At 39.4% G+C, this 16,874-nt stretch overlaps 2 protein-coding genes across 6 annotated transcripts; one reads left to right on the top strand and one right to left on the bottom strand.

Annotated features, from left to right (window-relative positions):
• Positions 1–501: 501 nt before the first annotated feature.
• rmdn3 (regulator of microtubule dynamics 3) lies at positions 502–15,356 on the top strand. 3 transcript variants are annotated; one of them, XR_013200013.1, is made up of 15 exons: positions 502–924; positions 1,397–1,568; positions 3,207–3,347; positions 3,440–3,761; positions 4,228–4,330; positions 4,552–4,612; positions 5,034–5,109; positions 5,218–5,295; positions 6,645–6,743; positions 6,850–6,903; positions 7,123–7,203; positions 7,966–8,053; positions 9,103–9,139; positions 12,120–12,267; positions 15,019–15,356. XR_013200013.1 is itself a non-coding variant. In XM_077220773.1 (13 exons), exons 1-12 carry the CDS (start codon positions 768–770, stop codon positions 8,050–8,052), a joined length of 1,431 nt encoding a protein of 476 aa, XP_077076888.1. In that variant the 5' UTR covers positions 502–767; the 3' UTR covers position 8,053; positions 9,103–9,140. The 3 variants fall into 3 exon arrangements, 1 of the variants encoding a protein (XP_077076888.1); XR_013200012.1 differs by having other exon boundaries at positions 12,120–12,457; XM_077220773.1 differs by lacking the exons at positions 12,120–12,267; positions 15,019–15,356 and having other exon boundaries at positions 9,103–9,140.
• rad51 (RAD51 recombinase) lies at positions 8,497–16,277 on the bottom strand. Of its 3 annotated transcripts, none has more exons than XM_077220775.1 (10): positions 16,196–16,277; positions 15,393–15,487; positions 15,170–15,307; positions 12,319–12,436; positions 12,143–12,234; positions 11,423–11,517; positions 11,238–11,351; positions 11,025–11,154; positions 9,045–9,166; positions 8,497–8,964 (listed from the first exon to the last, which is right to left on the bottom strand). In XM_077220775.1, the coding sequence occupies exons 1-10, from the start codon at positions 16,248–16,250 to the stop codon at positions 8,841–8,843; spliced, it is 1,083 nt and encodes a 360-aa protein (XP_077076890.1). In that variant the 5' UTR covers positions 16,251–16,277; the 3' UTR covers positions 8,497–8,840. The 3 variants fall into 3 exon arrangements, with proteins under 3 accessions (XP_077076890.1, XP_077076889.1, XP_077076891.1); XM_077220774.1 differs by having other exon boundaries at positions 16,145–16,240; XM_077220776.1 differs by lacking the exon at positions 16,196–16,277.
• Positions 16,278–16,874: the final 597 nt, after the last annotated feature.

Raw genomic sequence — 16,874 nt, 5'->3', positions numbered from 1 at the left:
ATTATGCTATGAACAAATTTGTGAGTGAGCGAGCGAAAGCTACACTATTTTGTTTTTATGTGTTTTTGGATTTTTTTTTAGATCAACCCCTTTTTATATAAATAAAACTACTGCTAAAATGCAATTATATAAAATTATAATTGTAATATTATAATAATTAAATTATTGTTATTATTATATTTAGTGTTTTTAGTTTTACTGTATTCAATATTTTAGTATTAGACCAAATGGTACAAACCTTTTTGAAAACAGCATAGATACAAAGATAAACTAGATTTTCATTTTTGTTTTGTGTATTTTTAATTTCTCTCTGAATTTTTTGTTATTTTTCCACTTTATTTTCTGTTTTCTTCTTCAATATATATGGTTTTGTATAATGTTATTGTTATATAATGTAATCTGAATTATGTACAGGCAGAGCCCGTCTAAATTCTCTGGTACAGGTTTGTAAAATTAAAAACAGTTTTAGCGTCACTCCTCCTATCCACCAGGTTGCGCTAATGAGCAAACATACACACTCGCTCTCTCTCCCTCACACACAACACCATCACACGCATGTATTCAGCTGTCAAAAGTCGTAAGTTTGATGTGGTTCAGATAATTAGGCATAAATTAAATAATCGAGAGTGAGAAGATGAGGCGGAGCCGTTTTTATATCTGTAACTTATAACATGTATGAATAAAGTGACAGTGAGTTAGATCCGCGCAAGAGAAACGCAGATGTACTGATACAGGAGGATTCAGGGGGATTTTACGGACAGGGCACGATGAGCTGGTTCGGTAGGAACGCACTGATCGGTCTCGGTGTCAGTGTGACTCTCAGCACCGGCCTTATCACTTTATTGATCATTAAAGAGGCTCTCAGGCGGAGAAACAGGCGCTTTCTGCTGCAGAACACGAGCTCCGGGTCGCAGAATGACGCAGGTATGGACCAAATCACCATATACATCATCATCATCATTTATGGGGAAATACCATATCCATAAACAAAATGGGCTCAAGGAAAAGCCAATATGATGATCTCATACCTGTTCTTTTTTCTGTTTATATTATTTTCTTTCTTTGTTCTTTCTTTTTACTTGTATTATTATTTTATTAATTACACGGTATATTTTCTTTTCCTATTTGTTGAAGTCTATATTTGTTTAATATTTTGACACTATATGTTGTATTATTGTCATGTTTATTATTTGTTTGTGACTGGCATTCAATAATAAAAAATAAATAAATAAAAATCATCATCATCATCATTATGTTCTATCGGTTTCACTCAAAACATTGTATATCACACGATAAATATGATCTGGCAGGCTGGCACACTGTACACATGTAAATGACACTGATGAGCTGCTCTCTCTGTGTGTGTGTGTGTGTGTGTGTGTGTGTATGTGTTCAGTGGACTCTGCGGCTCTTTCTGCAGCAGTGAGGGGTTTGTCTCCTGAGCAGCATGTGGAACTGAAGAAGACTCTGGATGAGGTGATGAAGAGTGTGTCCAGTCTGAAGAATGAGATCTCAGAGCTGCGTGAGGGTCTGAGGGACATCACCACCACCATCGCTGAAGATGTGAAGTGTGTGATCAGTGTTTCTTCTCATCTGATTCATCCCACATGGCATCTGTCATTTGAGTCTCCATCCTGTCTCATCTGACTCTCTTGTCTCATCTGAGACTTTCTGGTCTTATCTGACTGTCTCTCATCTCATCTGATTTTCACTTGTCTCATCTGAGTCTCCCTCCTGTTTCACCTGACGCGTCTCATTTGAGTCTCCATTGTCTCGTTTTATTTCCTCTTTTCTCGTCTTATTCTCTCTCTTGTCTCATCTGACTTTCACTTGTCTCATCTCAGTCTACCTTATGTCTCACTCGACTCTCTTGTCTCATTTGAGTCTCTCTAGTCTCATCTGACTTTCTCTCCTCTCATTCTCTCTCTTGTTTCATCTTACTTTCACATGTCTCATCTGAGTCTCCCTACTGTCTCATTTGACTCTTGTCTCATTTGAATCTCCATTGTCTCAGCTGACTTTTTCTCCTCTAGTCTCAGTCCTTCTTTTGTTTCTTCTGACTTTCACTTGTCTCATCTTAAGCCTGGAACACACCAAGCCAACGGTCGGCCGCCGGGCAGTTTTTGTACGTCGGCCGACTAAGTTTTCTCAGTGTGTCGGCTGTAATTGGTCCTCGTCGGCTTTGTTTCGGCTGATTCGACATGTTGAATCGGCGTCGGGCCGTCGCTGAAAGAGGGAATTCTGATTGGCTGTTCAGCTTAGTGAACGAGTCAGTGCACGAGAATAATAGCAACACGGCGAGCAAAGAAGTCAAAACGCTAAAGATAGAAGGCTGTTCTTATGTTACATCATCTTACCTAAGAGTTCCTTGGCAAATATTTCAATATTAACATGAGCGGAGTGGAATAAAGGAAGTGTTTAGCAGGATTGATATTCAAAATGGTAAGCACACACTGCTTTGTTTACGGTATGTGTTTCTGCAGCCTGCAGCGTCGGTTTCCCTTTTTGAATGACGAATATAGACTCATATATCTGCAGAAATAGACAGTTGTCTCATTCACACGCAGGCGCAGAGCGCGCGTTTTAGCTGTCTGTCGGCTGTAGTTCTCTCGGTGTGTTCAAGTGCAGCTTTTTACCCCAACGCGAGGCGACAACACAGTCGGCTTTCATCAGCGCTAGTTTGTCGGCGACGGTTTGGTGTGTTCCAGGCTTTAGTCTCCCGTCTGTCTCATCAGACTCTTCTGCCACATTTAGGTCTCAATTGTCTCAGCTGACTTTCTCTTCTCTCATTCTCTCTATTGTTTCTTCTAACTTTCTCTTGACTCATTTGAGTCTCCATTGTCTCAGATAACTTTCTCTCCTCTCCTCTTATTCTTTGACTTACACTTGTGTCATCAGACTCGTCTGCCACATTTGAGTCTCCATTGTCTCAGATAACTTTCTCTCCTCTCCTCTTATTCTTTGACTTACACTTGTGTCATCAGACTCGTCTGCCACATTTGAGTCTACATTGTCTCAGCTGACTTTCTTCTCCTCTTATTCTCTCTCTTTTTTCATATGACTTTCACTTGTCTCATCTGAGTGCCTCTCCTGTCTCATCGGACTCTCATCTCATTTGAGTCTCTTGTTTCCATTCTCTCATCTTATTCTCTCTCTCTTCTTTCTTCTGACTCTCACTTGTCTCATTTAAGTCTCTCTCTTTTCAGGAAGACTCTCGAGGAGAGTCAGAGATCGCGGCGTCGGCGGACGTTCATGCCGAGGGAACGCTCTGACTCTGTGAGCTCCAGCTCCATTTATTTCACCGCCAGTGCCGGGCCTGCCAGTCAATATGAAGACAGTGAAGTCGGGTATGTCACATGTCACACTTGACGTTTGTACATACAGGATGATGTGTAGCTCTCGAGGTTGTGTTCATTTCAGCAATTGAGCTCTTCCTTAGATACTCCACGGCATATTCCAACGTTGAGTCCGACTACACGGACAGAGAGACGGATCGCGAGACGGATAAAGATGGAGAGGATGACGGCAGAGACTCGGATGAGGAGGAAGAGCAGAGCTGTGCCACGGTGCTCACGCTTCAACAGGACGATTCGCAGCTTGAGGAAGAGGATGATGAAGATGCCGGGCTATTGGTGGACACTTTAACGGACAGTCCCAGCCCTGAACTCTCCCTCCTGCTCGCCCAGTGTGATCTGCTGCATGCAGGGGACTCTGGGAAAAAAGCAGAGGGCTTCAAGCTGCTGACGGAGAACAGACCACTGGTGAGTGACTGATACCTAGAGAGCATATTTAATGATAACCAAAGAGATGTTCTTGTGCAGCAAATCAGCATATAAGAATGATTTCTGAAGGATCACGCGACACTGAAGACTGAAAATTCAGCTTTGCATCACAGGAATAAATTACATTTTTACAATAAATTTAAAAAGAAAATTTTAAATAGTAATAATATTTCACAATATTACGGGTTTACTGTATTTTTGATCAAATAAATGCAGCCTTGGTGAGCAGAAGAGACTTCTTTAAAAAAACAAAAAACGTATCCACCCCATATTTTATAGTAAAAATTCAAAGCAAGTGGCAAGTATTAAAAAAAAAAGATAGCATAATTACACTGTTCAATAAAAATATTTCACAAAAGATTGTTAGAAATGATAAAACTATAAAAATAAATCTGAATCATATCGATTGTAATACAAATTGTGTTTCTTTGTACATGTGTGTCAGTATGCTGATAACATGGAGTTTATGTGGCGACTGGCTCGAGCCTACAGCGACATGTGTGAGACGACAGACAACAGAGAAGAAAAGAGAAACTACGCAGAGCAAGGTGAGGAAATATTACATATTACATACATATCACACACTAGGAAGTGGACTACACTTCCTAACATCATACTTTGTGAGAAAGTCACTGCAAATGCATGGAAAACATCCCCTGCTGAGCATCCTAATTTAGAAAGCATTAAACACTCTCTAGGGACCTTATTAATTGGATTGCAGCTTATAATGTACTGTAAATGCACTGACCTTTCACCTTTGACACTGAAGGTCATTATGAAGCCGAGGCAGCGCTGATGAGGAATGGACTGAGTGCAGATTGTCACAAGTGGTATGAAAACAACACACTTCCTTCTATGGAAGCTTGCTTCTGCCACATAAATTTTTTTTTTTTTTAAAGGTAATTGCAACTTTTCTCACAATTCAGACTTTTTTTATATATATTGTATAAAAAGTTTATATATAAACTCAGAATTGTTAGAAAAAAGTCAGAATTGTGAGATGTGAACTAATTGTAAGACAAAAAATGTCAGAATTGTAAAGAAAAAAGTAAGCAGTGTGTGATATAAACTCGTAATTGCCGGAAAAAAGTAAAAATTGTGAGAAATATACTTGGAGTTGTGAGATAAAAAGTTATTACCTTTTTATGAAAAAAATGTTTCTGTTGCCAGCTTCCATACCCTTCACCTCTGCTGTATGAGATGATTTATATTGTCTGTAGTACATAATAACACATCGGCACTCTCTGGCAGGTTTGCCGTCCTCGCACGCTTCTCTTCCCAGTACGAGAGCATTCACGGAAAACTGAAAAGCGGCCGCGTTCTGAAGGTGAGCCAGCGATGCTTTCCTCAGTATCTCAGATCAACACGAGTGTCTTCCTTCATTGACTTCAGGCGTGTGTTTAATGACTGTGTGTGTTCCTGGATGTTCTGACAGGAGCATTTGGATCGAGCTTTGGCTCTGCGTGACGATGATCCGACCTGTTTCTACCTGCTCGGCCGCTGGTGTTTAGAGGTCAGTTCAGACTGATGAAACAATGGCAACAATCTAGGCAATAATTGCGCTTTTTCAGATATCACCTTTCATTTAGTGTGTAATATAGCTCTTGTGAATGTAAAAGGTGTGCAAACATTCAAAGATAAAAGTTATTGTCTCCCAAAAGAAAGAACTGATTCTAAACTGCCTGAAACGAGTCGTCAGTAATTCCAGTCTTATTTCCTGCTCGAACTCCTGTAGATTTGTAACAAATTTGCATAATGCCCGCCTATGGTCTTAATTGGCTGCCCCACGAACAACGACGCCCTCGTTACTGTTCATATCACTGTGTTTACAAGTGCTGAGGAAGATCTGGAGCTGAAATTCAGACATGGTAATGGGCATTTGGTTTCTGTCACGCACTGTAAGTGGTCGACCAATCACAACAGACTGGGTCGTCTGACCAATCAGAGCAGAGGAGGGGTTTAGAGAGACTGAATCCTTGATCGAACCATTTTAGACACTGTTACCCCTTTTTCACCAACAAGAACCAGGTGCTGGTTCAGAGCCAGAGCTAGTGCCGGTTCGGAGTTGGTTCGACTGATGAGCTTTCAAAGAACCGGTTTGCCTTTCCACAGGCTAGAGAGCCATCGCAGAGCCAGATCTTACGTCATCTCATGTTGCCCAGCAACGCTAGCGCGGCAGCGCCAAACACAAACACACCAGGCTTGTTCGAGATGGTTCGGCTTCTCTCAGAACGATCGGCGCAAGACATCGAAGCACTGTGAGAGCGATCCAAAAGCAGAAGGAGTCGTATGCTCTCCAAACACTCCCGCAGCTCCGATCAGTCCATGCCGCTCTGATGCATCTCGAACAAGCCTTCCATCAACAATGGCGGTCGTTGCGTTTCTTTTTATGCTCATGGCTTTGCAAACCTACATCGGTGTCCAAACACGGCGAATCCAGCACGTTTGTGCAGCTCGCCGTAACTTGCATTAACGGAGATTACAATCGAGCTGTTATTTAAAAAATGGCGGTCACAAGTTTCTGTTCGTCTTGTTGGTCACGGTAACCCCGCCCCCAGCCACTGACGTAAGCGGTTCTTACTTCTAGACCACCAATGATTTGGTGCTACTTAAGAACCACTTTTACTGGTTCGGAGCTGGTGGTTTGGTGGTCGAAAAACAAAGAACCGATTTGAAACTAGGCTCTGGCTCCGAACCAGCACCAGCTCTGCCTTGGTGGAAAAGGGGTATGTGAGAACAGAGGGGTTGCTGCAGAAAATGAAAGTGTTTTTTACCTTGGATGCATGTAAACCCACTGTAAGAGAATGTTAACCTCTTTCAGACGACTGTACCAAACCCTCATCAGGTCCGTGTGTGTTGTAGGTGAGCTCTCTGGGTTGGTTGGAGAGGAAAGCAGCCGCCACACTTTATGAAACTCCTCCTACATCCTCACTGAATGAAGCTTTGGAGAACTTCCTCAAGGTATCGATTGGTTGCTAGTCTTTGATCAGTATTATGAAATGATATGGATCTGAGATTTACAGCTTCATCAAACATGCTGTGATATTTCTGATTGTCCGATCTCTAGGCGGAAGAGTTAAATCCTGGATTCTCTAAAACAGTCCGGCTTTATATCGCCAAGGTAACTGTATTGTCTACACAACACATAATGGGTTTATTCTTCAAGACATGTCACTCTCTTAAAGGGACAGTTCATCTAAAAATGACAATTGTGTCACTGAGATACCCTCATGTCATTCCAGACCTGCATGCCTTTAAATCTTTGTGAAAGAACTGGATGAACTGCTTTAAAAATTATGTCTTATTGGAATAAGATGCATTTATATCCTTTTGTTTTCAGTGTCATAAGGAGCTCGGAAACGTGTCAGAAGCCAGAAATTGGGTCCAGTTATCTCTGAGCACACCAGCAGGAGCAAATGAGGTGAAGTGCATTCGTACTTAGGCCCTGTTTACATCTGGTATTAAGATCAGATCAGAAGTAGACGAGGGAGAAACCTGTTTATACCTGGCGTTTTAAACCGTCTCTTTTGTCCAGTTTCAAACACTTCTGTCCTGATTTCTTCGAGGGGAGGGTCTATGAGCAGGTAAATCTTTATATATTTTTTTTTTAGATCTTTCGATCTACTCTAAAATAAGCTCATGCAATTTACATATGAACACGACCGGAGACGATGAAAAAACACACGGAGAGCATCAGCTTCAGTTTCTGTTCTGACAGCCGCAAGACCAGCCGAACGCTGAGTGTGTGTTAGAGATCAGGAATGGTGAGAGAACATTGAGCTTGGTATGTTTTTCATCTTCAAACCAAACTTGGGTCTTCAGTCGACAAAGTTTAAACCCCGTCTGTCTAGTTCACTTCTCATGTTTACGCATGAGGTCAGTAGACGGTCTTTTGTGGCTGTTTGAACACATTCGACCACATGAGTGTTTACACTACAAATGCAATCTTGATGTGTTTTCAAATACCTCTTGAAGTGGACGAGCTCAAAAGACCCTCTTTTAGACCCCGATTACAGCTGTATTTAGTTCGTCCACTTGTGATCCGATCGACCAAAACACGTCTTAATACCAGGTGTAAACAGGGCATTAATAGTTTCACTTGGATTGGCAGCATTTGGATTCATCATGTGACATTTTTTGTTGTAGTTTTAATTTTCTCAGATTGATTGTTGTGTTTCTTCAGGATTCTGACAGCGGCGCTCTACAGGAGGAGCTGAAGGCTTTGATTGACAGCTCTGCTGACCTATCTAAAAGCAGTATCGGTCATTAGGGTGGGGTCTACTGAAAACTGTGATCTAATTTCACCAAATATGTGCTCCATTTTATTTATTTATTGTCTACAATGGATATGCGTTATTAAAATGGATAATTTCCCTCCATTAAACTGAAAAAAAACCTTAGTATATAATAATTTACTATTGTTCACATTTCTCCTTACAACATAAAACACTGCATTTGATTCCTTTTAAAAAATATGAAGGTAACTCATGAAGATGAAGATCATTCCTTGTTTTTTTATATTTAACCATGCTGCGAAATTAAGTATTTAAGAGTCTAATCAATTACATGTTTGTTTGATTTAATTTTCAAATGGAAGTGAATTCCTGAAATATGACAATAAAGTTCCATAATTGTCTGTGTTTTGCTGTTTTTCCCCCCCCATCTATTTTAATGGTTCAATCCTCTTTTGGCATCTACATTCAAACAAACACACTTTTATTAGTTTAACAGATAAAACGCTTTATAAGTATTTTTATGTACAAGAAAAAGATTCAGTCCAGACAAAACGCACAAATATAACGAAAGCTGTAAATAACAAATAAAGAGGTTGACGTCACACTAAAGAGCAAATAATTACACCAGCTCATATCACTCAGATCCATCAATCTGCACATATGTAAATAAACCATGAATTTCACTCTCGAGGGGGTTCATTGTTTTTCCAAAGTATAATTCCAGACTAAACACATTTCAACCATTTTAAAGGAGTCTTTTCTCCTGCTGATGGTCTGGTATGGCTCACAGCAGTGCGGGGAGTTTCTCTGATCTGCGCATGTTTCAGTCTTTGGCATCTCCCACTCCATCAGCATTAATGGCAAACATGGCCTCCGACTCAGGCAAACATGGGGAGTCATAGATCTTACATATCCTCGTCTCACCTCGACCCTTCCGCAGGTATAATCTACACGAGAGACACAGACGTTATTAATCTATAGAGCATGTGAGCATCAATCGACACCATCATCCACTGCTAAGTTTTACCGAGTAGTCGATGCGTGTGCCAGAATGTTTCCTCCAATCGGCTTCTTGGGATCTGCAGAAAACATGGCCGCTCCGTCCACCTGTGCTACCACCTGGTTAGTGATGACAACGGCCACGCCAAACTACATACGAGACAAAACACACACATATCCATGAGCTCACGACTCACGTCATATACAAGACACTTATAAAGGACTAGCTGTGCCACTTACATTTTTTTTTTTTTAAATGCAAATTGATAAAACACTGTTCAAACTGACAAACATGTAAAACTTATTTAAACAGTTTAATGTTTAAAAGCGTAGTTAAATGTAAATAAAACATGCAAAACATAAGATATTTAAAACTGTTTATTTAATGTTTAAAAGTCCAGTTAAATGTAAGAAACTAATAAATCATTTAAAAAAGATATTTAAAACTTGTTTATTAATGTCAAAAAAAGATGTAAATGTAATACATTCATAAATGTTTTTTAATGCAACATTTAAACTGAATTTTTATAAAGCATTTAAAAATTGCTTTTCAATATCCATTTGAAAAGTAACAAAATTCTATTGGACAGTTCAGCCAATGAATACAGGACCTCCTAAAATTAGTTTAATATATATATATATATATATATATACACATTTAATTCTTGTCAAGGCTATAGTTAACTAAAATTAGAAGCATTAAAAACACGTTTTTGTTAAACCGAAAATTATTTTTCATTCTTTTGTTAATCTAGTTGCCAAAGTAACTTTCCTTAACATTTCTTTTTTTAACTTGATGTATGAAAAAAAAAACTGAAATAAGAACTATAGACAAAGAAAATGGTAACTGTACTTATATCCTGTATATAATGCATTATAAAAGTATATTTGATGTATTAAAGGGACATTGTGTAGGAATTTCTCCCATCTAGCAGTGAAATTGTATTTTACATTCAAACGAATTGTGCTCTCCAGTGCCTCGCTTTTTCAAATGCGTGTTGCATCTACAGTAGCTGTTATGTACCAAAAAGCTATGACAGGATGTCTTCTAATAGCACTTCGTCGAGTTTTCCTTCGGGTGAACAGGTTTGTTATTTCAAACAAACTGCAACTTGACACAATGAACAAACGAATGTTACAGTGTGAATAATAACAGTGCAATGCACCCTTTTAAACTTGCCGGGGCCGTGAAGCGCCTCTCATCGCTCTGCTCCTCCGTTTCTGCTGCTTTCAGTCACGTGACGCTGGCTCTGAACGAAAACGCGTTGGCCTATTACTTTTTGACCCTTTCTGCTATTATAGTTTTTCAAGATGGCGGAACGACATGGAAGCCTCCGTGGACCTACCCGTCACATGTATATAAAGATAATAAATTCTTCGTTTACGAGGATAAGTCAGATAATTGGTATTTGTACACCATTGAGGACATATTTATGAATAAAAATATTGATTTTAGATAATAAAATACCTAAAAAACTACACATAGTCCATTTAATTATGCCTTGTGACTCACCTTTATAATGCATTGTATGTTCTCATTTATCTATTCATGGTTACAACTTTAGAAATTAAAATGCATTAAAACACATGACAAACAAACCAATTTCAGATGTAACAAGGAGTCTGCAAATATTATAATGCATTTTAACTTTGGTTACAATTATTTAAAGAGCGAACAAAAAAACTAATAAAAAGGCAAAAACAACACTAAATTACTAACATTAACTAAAATTTAAAATAAAACATTCAAAATACAAATAAAAACTATAATGGTGTTATAGTAATACTAAAATAACACGCTTGGCGCATCTTGTGTATTATATGTAAATACTGTATGTTATACAGCTTCTACAGGGTATTATTAAATTAAAAAAAAATATTAAAAATAAGGTTTATAAGGTAAAACATTATAAAAGATACATAAGAAATAATTATAAAAGCGATTTAAAAAAAAATAATAATGAAAAAAATCCTGATAGATTCTGCAATTTCTGAAGAGCTGCTGTACCTCATCGGCGAGACGGAGCAGCATGCGCAGGAAGCGTCCCAGATGCCCCTGACGGGCGGACAGCTCTCCTCGTCCAGAGTAATCTGTCCTGTAAAGTGCAGTCGCGCTGTCTACGATCAGCAGAGCGTATCTGAAGAGAGATCGAGAATATTTCAGCACGTCGAGCGAACGGAAGCAGTCCGGAGTCAGTTTCTGTCTGGATGTGTGTGTTACCTGGACTCAGTCATCATAGCGGAGGCCTGAAACAGCAGCTGCGTCTGATGGTCTGTGTTGAAGGCCCTGGCGTACGCCACATTATCCAGGACGTCACTGCCCACCAGCCCGTACCTGACACAACCAAACACAGTTCAATGCTGCACTTATCGGATTCATATGAATGTTTGGAAAGCGGCTCCGACCTCTCTGCTACAGCGAGCAGTCTCTCGGGACGGAAGGTTCCTTCAGTGTCGATGTACATGGCTTTTCCTTCCCCGCCGCCCTGATCTATGGGCAGCTGAAATGCAAAGTTCATATTTTAATAAAGCACTCACATGATAGTTACTGTGTTTACCAGATTTACATTGTTATTGTGTTTAACAGGGGTTAAAATACTGGACATAACTTTGCAGAGTTATGTGATTTTATCACATTTATCTTGTTAACACATACATTTTCACAGACAAGGCTTAAGATAGTCCCAGACTAAAATGCATGTTTGAGCTGTTTTAACTGAAAGCAACTTGCACTGGCATATAATGGCAGTGCCATTGTTTTTTTCTTAAATGCCCTAATTGAACTAAGGCCTAATCCTGGCTTAATCTCAACCCTGTCTCTGAAAACAGGCCTATAATTTGTTATTTAATTTAAAGATTAATTTTCAGCATCATTACTCAATCCTTCAATCAGGATCCTTCAGAAATCATTCTTATATGCTGATTTGCTGCTCAAGAAACATTTCTGTTTATTATCTATAACATTTGTGATACATTTTCAGAATTCATTGATTAATAGACAGGTCAAAAGAACCTTTTGTAACATGACCAATGTCTTTACTGTCACTTTTGATCAATTTATTGGATCCTTGCTGAATACAAGTATAAATTCTTTTTTTTTAAGGAGAAAAAAAAAGTGTGTGTTACCTGGCAGGTGACGGCCAGTGTGTGACACAGCTGCGTCTTTCCAGTGCGAAACTCACCAAACATCTCAGTGATGGATCCCGTCTCGATTCCTCCTGCACAACACAGACAGAGAAAGATTCAATCAGGTGATTCAGTATAAAGTGTATTATTTTCTGACTGACAGTTCAGTGTCTCACCCTGCAGGAGTTTATCAAGCTCTTTAGATCCTGTGGAGATCTGGATGATTTCAGCTCTGCGCTGGTGGAACTCCGTCGCTGTGGTGAATCCCATAGGAACCATCTTAGCAGCTTCCGTCTATTGGTTACAGAGTTAGAGGTTTGTACAAATCACTGAAATACAGAATAACAGATAGCAACAGCAGTGTTTCCACTGTCGGGCCAAAAGCGAGCATGCTAGTGTGTCTCTGGGCCATTTGTGTTTCCACGGTCACTTCTGGGGCTTGATCTGGCCTTTTTGAGGCTTCCTCAGGGGGCAACGGTCAGGGGTTTTTGGCCCGCCGAATACCTTGGTCCAAATCAGGCCAACTGGGGCAAGAGGAGTGGTCATGAACAAAGGCGGAGTTTGAAGTCAGTGTGTTACACTGTTATCGTACCAGGCTACATTCAACATTTAAGACATTTGAAAATTTCCAGCTCAGCTCAATTTTAGACACCAGCGAGTGCGTTAAATAACCTTTAGTTGTGATTCGATGGGCTACATATGTTAACCATTGTGATAATAAATACACACATTTATATTTTCCTAGCGTTAGTCCCGCTCATTTTGCAGGGTCCACTTCGTCTGAATTATCTGCACACACACACATTGGATTTGGCACAGGTTTTACGCCAGAACTCTTTCCTGATGCAACCCACACTCACACACACTCCTATGACCAATTTGGCATGTCCAAGCTACCTAACCATCAGCATGCGCTACTAAAAAAATAGAGCAAGATCAGACTTTGGCAATTGTAGTTTTTAAGTGCGCTGAAAAAAAAAGAGGAAGCGAAAGAGGAGAATATGGACAAGGTTATAGCTAGGGAAAAGAGGACATCTTGGCATGCCAATTTTGCGAAAGGAGCTTGAGGTAATTAGTTTTATGTTTTAGCGCCATGTCAAGTTGATCAATATGCCATTTCATGTTGCATTTTTATTTTAGTGCTAGTCAGTAGACGTAGGTCATAGCAGCAAACACACTGTGGGATAATCATGCTAAATTTCAGAAAATTATAACAGGCTATCTTTGGTCACAAGACCGTGACAACGGGCGTATTTGAGCCTCTCTCACTGTACGATGCAGGACCAGCGTTTAGGAGCCACGACCACAGAAATCACCACGATTGGTCACGATCTTTGTTCCGGGACAGCTCAAAATCATACAATGTGTACCAGGCATAAGACAATGTATGACTGTATTCGTGGATTTTTGGTTTCATGTTTCATGTGTCTCTTCCCTGTGCCTTTATTGATACTGGACTAACGCATCAGTATAGATTATAAGATGTGTCCCAATTTACATAATTATGCACGAGTCTATGACATTTTGTAGTATAAATAGTGCAAGTAGTGTTCACACTAAAATTAAAAAAAAAAGAAAAATTACACTTTAAATACCCGGATGATGCACTTAATTAACCGCAAAAAATAAAGTGTGGAATGTTGTCGCATCTGTCGCAGCTTTAATTATGTAGCAGAGAGGCTATCAGACGTTGAATAAAATTCATACACTATATGGGTGAGTACATACTTGTGTATGAGTACATTGTGTATAAATGTAGTGTATAGTGCATCCTTTGGGACACAACTATAATGACAGATACTCTGGTTCACTGGTATCTGTATTTTCTGTCCGCAAGCTCCTTCAGTTGCTTTGGCTATAACTGTACGTTCACACCGCCGCCGACTTGAGCGTCAAAGAAGCTCTGGCCGCTCTGTCAAGGACGCTTGTCAAAAAGCACGGGGAAGCTCGTTGACGCTTTGGACGCTCTGACGTAGCAGGGAGAAGAGAAGTGTCACAACATGAAATGTAATAAACAGAAAAAAACAAGCAATACATTGAAGAAACCTTTTATAATGACAGCATTTTTATAACTGTTTTGGTCACTTTTGGTCGGGGAAAAAATAATAATTAGCTATTATTATTATTATTTGCATTAGGCTATTATTTGCATTAGTGCAATTGGTCAAATCTTTGTCACCGTGAGCAAATGAATTGCATTCCCATGCCTCGTTCTTTTGTAACTGGTCCCTGTAAGCAAACAACGTCATATCATATATGATAGGAAACCCAGCAACAGCGATTATCAGCTTCTCCTCCATTTTCTCGGAACTAATGTTTTGGTAGGAACGAAAGTTCACATCGTATGTTTCTCCGGAATCAGCCAGAGTGAAGGACGTCTTTATTCTGATTGGTTTCTGGCGTTTTGCCGCTGCTTGCCGCTGAACCGCGTCATAGCTCATTACCATAAAGTTGAGCTTCTTTCAACTTTCTGATTGACGCTCAAAACGCCCAAAACGCGACGCCGAGGGATTTGACGCTCCTTGCAGCTGAGAGAAGCCAGCTTCCATTGAAAATGAATGACTTCCGGCCGCTTTGGAAGCTCAAGTCGGCGGCGGTGTGAACGCACCTTTAGGATAACAGTATAGTGAGACGGTAGAGATCGCTCAAATCTCCTTACATCACAAAATTTTGCGGACAATTAATAGAAATGCTCATTCTTTATAAAGAAATGTTATGCAAACACGACATTTTATAATGTTGTCTCTAAATGTGTAAGCCTTTGGACATAAAAGCCTTAATGGAGTTGTTTTGTGCATTCCTGTGACCACAAATAAATGGAAGCAGGCGTGACTGAATAAATATGTGTTCTATTTTTATGTTGTCTTTTTATACAGTTTTCAGTCAGCTAGCCCCAGTGGGAATGCAGCTTGATTTTGGCCTCGTGGCTCGAGGTATGAAGCTATTCGCCCACGCCAGGCATGTTGTTAACCCTGGCTCGCACTGGCCCGGCAGTGGAAAAACAGCTAATGGTGACCAAGGTCTCACCAGGATCTTGTCGGCTTTGGCTTCGCTGATTCCTTTGATGTGCAGCAGCTCTTTCTTGGGCGCATACGCAACAGCCTCCACGGTGTGAAAACCACCATCTTCCAGCTTCTTAATGTCACTGCTGCTAATGCCACACTGCTGCAGAGAGATTTACAACAACATCATCAATAAACATTTCAACTTTAAACCGTATTTGTGTTTATATCCGCCACGGCAATCGTACCTCCAGACGGGAAACCGGTTGTGGCCCAAAACTTTCCTCTTCCTCCACCTCGCCCTCCACCTCCACCCGGGATGCGTTCCTCATAGCCATATTTACTGCTCCAAAACACATTACACTTGTATATTATTATAAACCACTTGTGATGCTTGTAAATTAAGACTTCCTAAATGAATAATACACATTATCATCTTAAGAAATGGAGTGAAAAGCTGGACATTTACATTTTAACAAAAAATTAATACCAAATCAAGGTTCAAACTCAACTTGAGTTCTAATTACTTTTCCAGGCGCTTGTGACAACTAGATAAGGATTTACAAAATTTACTTAAGAAAACGACAATATTTTGAATATTTGGACATTTAACGTTATCAAGCTATTATTTGAAATAAGTTACCTACATATATTAATAAGGTAACAACACATAAAAATACGTACATTGATGGTATTAAATGGTAATACCACAGCAATTTGATATATAGCATAGTTTTAACATAGTATTCTAAGGTAAAGTTACCTCTGAGAATACCATTGTACTATTAAAAGTCCCATCATGGTATTACAATCGGACAGAGCAACATTAACTTACTGCTATCTAATAATCAAAAGCACAACGCGCAAATTAACTAAACTAATGCAACGATAATCGATTATTTGTCCGTTATAGATAGTAAACTATATTTCCCCACAGTGTAGGATAATAATGTAATCAGTCTGATGTGTTTAAAAACCCCCACAGAACACAAACACACACAACCTATAGCGCTCTCATCGACATAAACAATCAACATAATCATGTTCTCACACAATAGTTCATATAAATGTGTCAGAGTAATCTTGTAGATGTGTGAGTATTTCATTATTTAAATCTTTAATATCGTTATTGTTTTTGTCACTCACCCGTTGTTCCGCTGCTGCTGCTCTGTGCTCAATCTGAATTTTCCCGCGTGCCACCGTCAAGCCACGTCACCGACGTCCTGACGCCATCACGTCAACGATGTTTCATAACATCACAATCCGGATTTAAAAAAATATTTTAAATATTTTTGCAAACAGATTTGTGAGGGCATTCGAAATAGACCTCAATACATTTATTTTGACAGTCAAAACATTTGGCAACTAAACATACTTTTACTAGGTTTAGTGACAACATGTTACAATGTGTACATGGTACGGTGACTGAAGGCTATATTTTATTATTGCTTGACACAAATTACACGATTTCTCCTCAATTCTTGTGATTTGATTTCGATCTTGATTAATTATCGATTCATTTTGATACATATTGGTAGATACATGTTATTTTGTCCTCAAGAAAAAATATCTCACCTAATGCTTTGCAGAGAGCCCTGTCAGCTGGTATTATTACAGGTGGTGAGAAATAACAACTCAATTATATAATGTGTTTTTATTATAGTAACAACGTTATTATATTTTAATGATATACGTAAAAATAAAATAAATATGTAATATAGTGCACATAG

This window comes from Siphateles boraxobius, unplaced genomic scaffold, assembly GCF_051911475.1.
Source record: "Siphateles boraxobius isolate OS27281-9 unplaced genomic scaffold, OSU_SipBor_1 8, whole genome shotgun sequence".
In the NCBI taxonomy this organism is placed as follows: domain Eukaryota; kingdom Metazoa; phylum Chordata; class Actinopteri; order Cypriniformes; family Leuciscidae; genus Siphateles; species Siphateles boraxobius.
The sequence above is the reverse complement of the archived record's forward strand: the minus strand, read 5'-3'. Positions and strand labels throughout refer to the sequence as shown.

Coding starts and splice junctions, on each gene's coding strand:
- rmdn3 (XM_077220773.1), top strand. CDS start 768: ATGAGCTGGTTCGGTAGGAACGCACTGATCGGTCTCGGTGTCAGTGTG. Junction 3,348..3,439: donor TATGAAGACAGTGAAGTCGG/GTATGTCACATG, acceptor GCTCTTCCTTAG/ATACTCCACGGCATATTCCA. Junction 4,613..5,033: donor AGTGCAGATTGTCACAAGTG/GTATGAAAACAA, acceptor ACTCTCTGGCAG/GTTTGCCGTCCTCGCACGCT.
- rad51 (XM_077220775.1), bottom strand. CDS start 16,250: ATGAAATACTCACACATCTACAAGATTACTCTGACACATTTATATGAA. Junction 11,518..12,142: donor CACTGGCCGTCACCTGCCAG/GTAACACACACT, acceptor TTTGCATTTCAG/CTGCCCATAGATCAGGGCGG. Junction 8,965..9,044: donor GCACACGCATCGACTACTCG/GTAAAACTTAGC, acceptor TCTCTCGTGTAG/ATTATACCTGCGGAAGGGTC.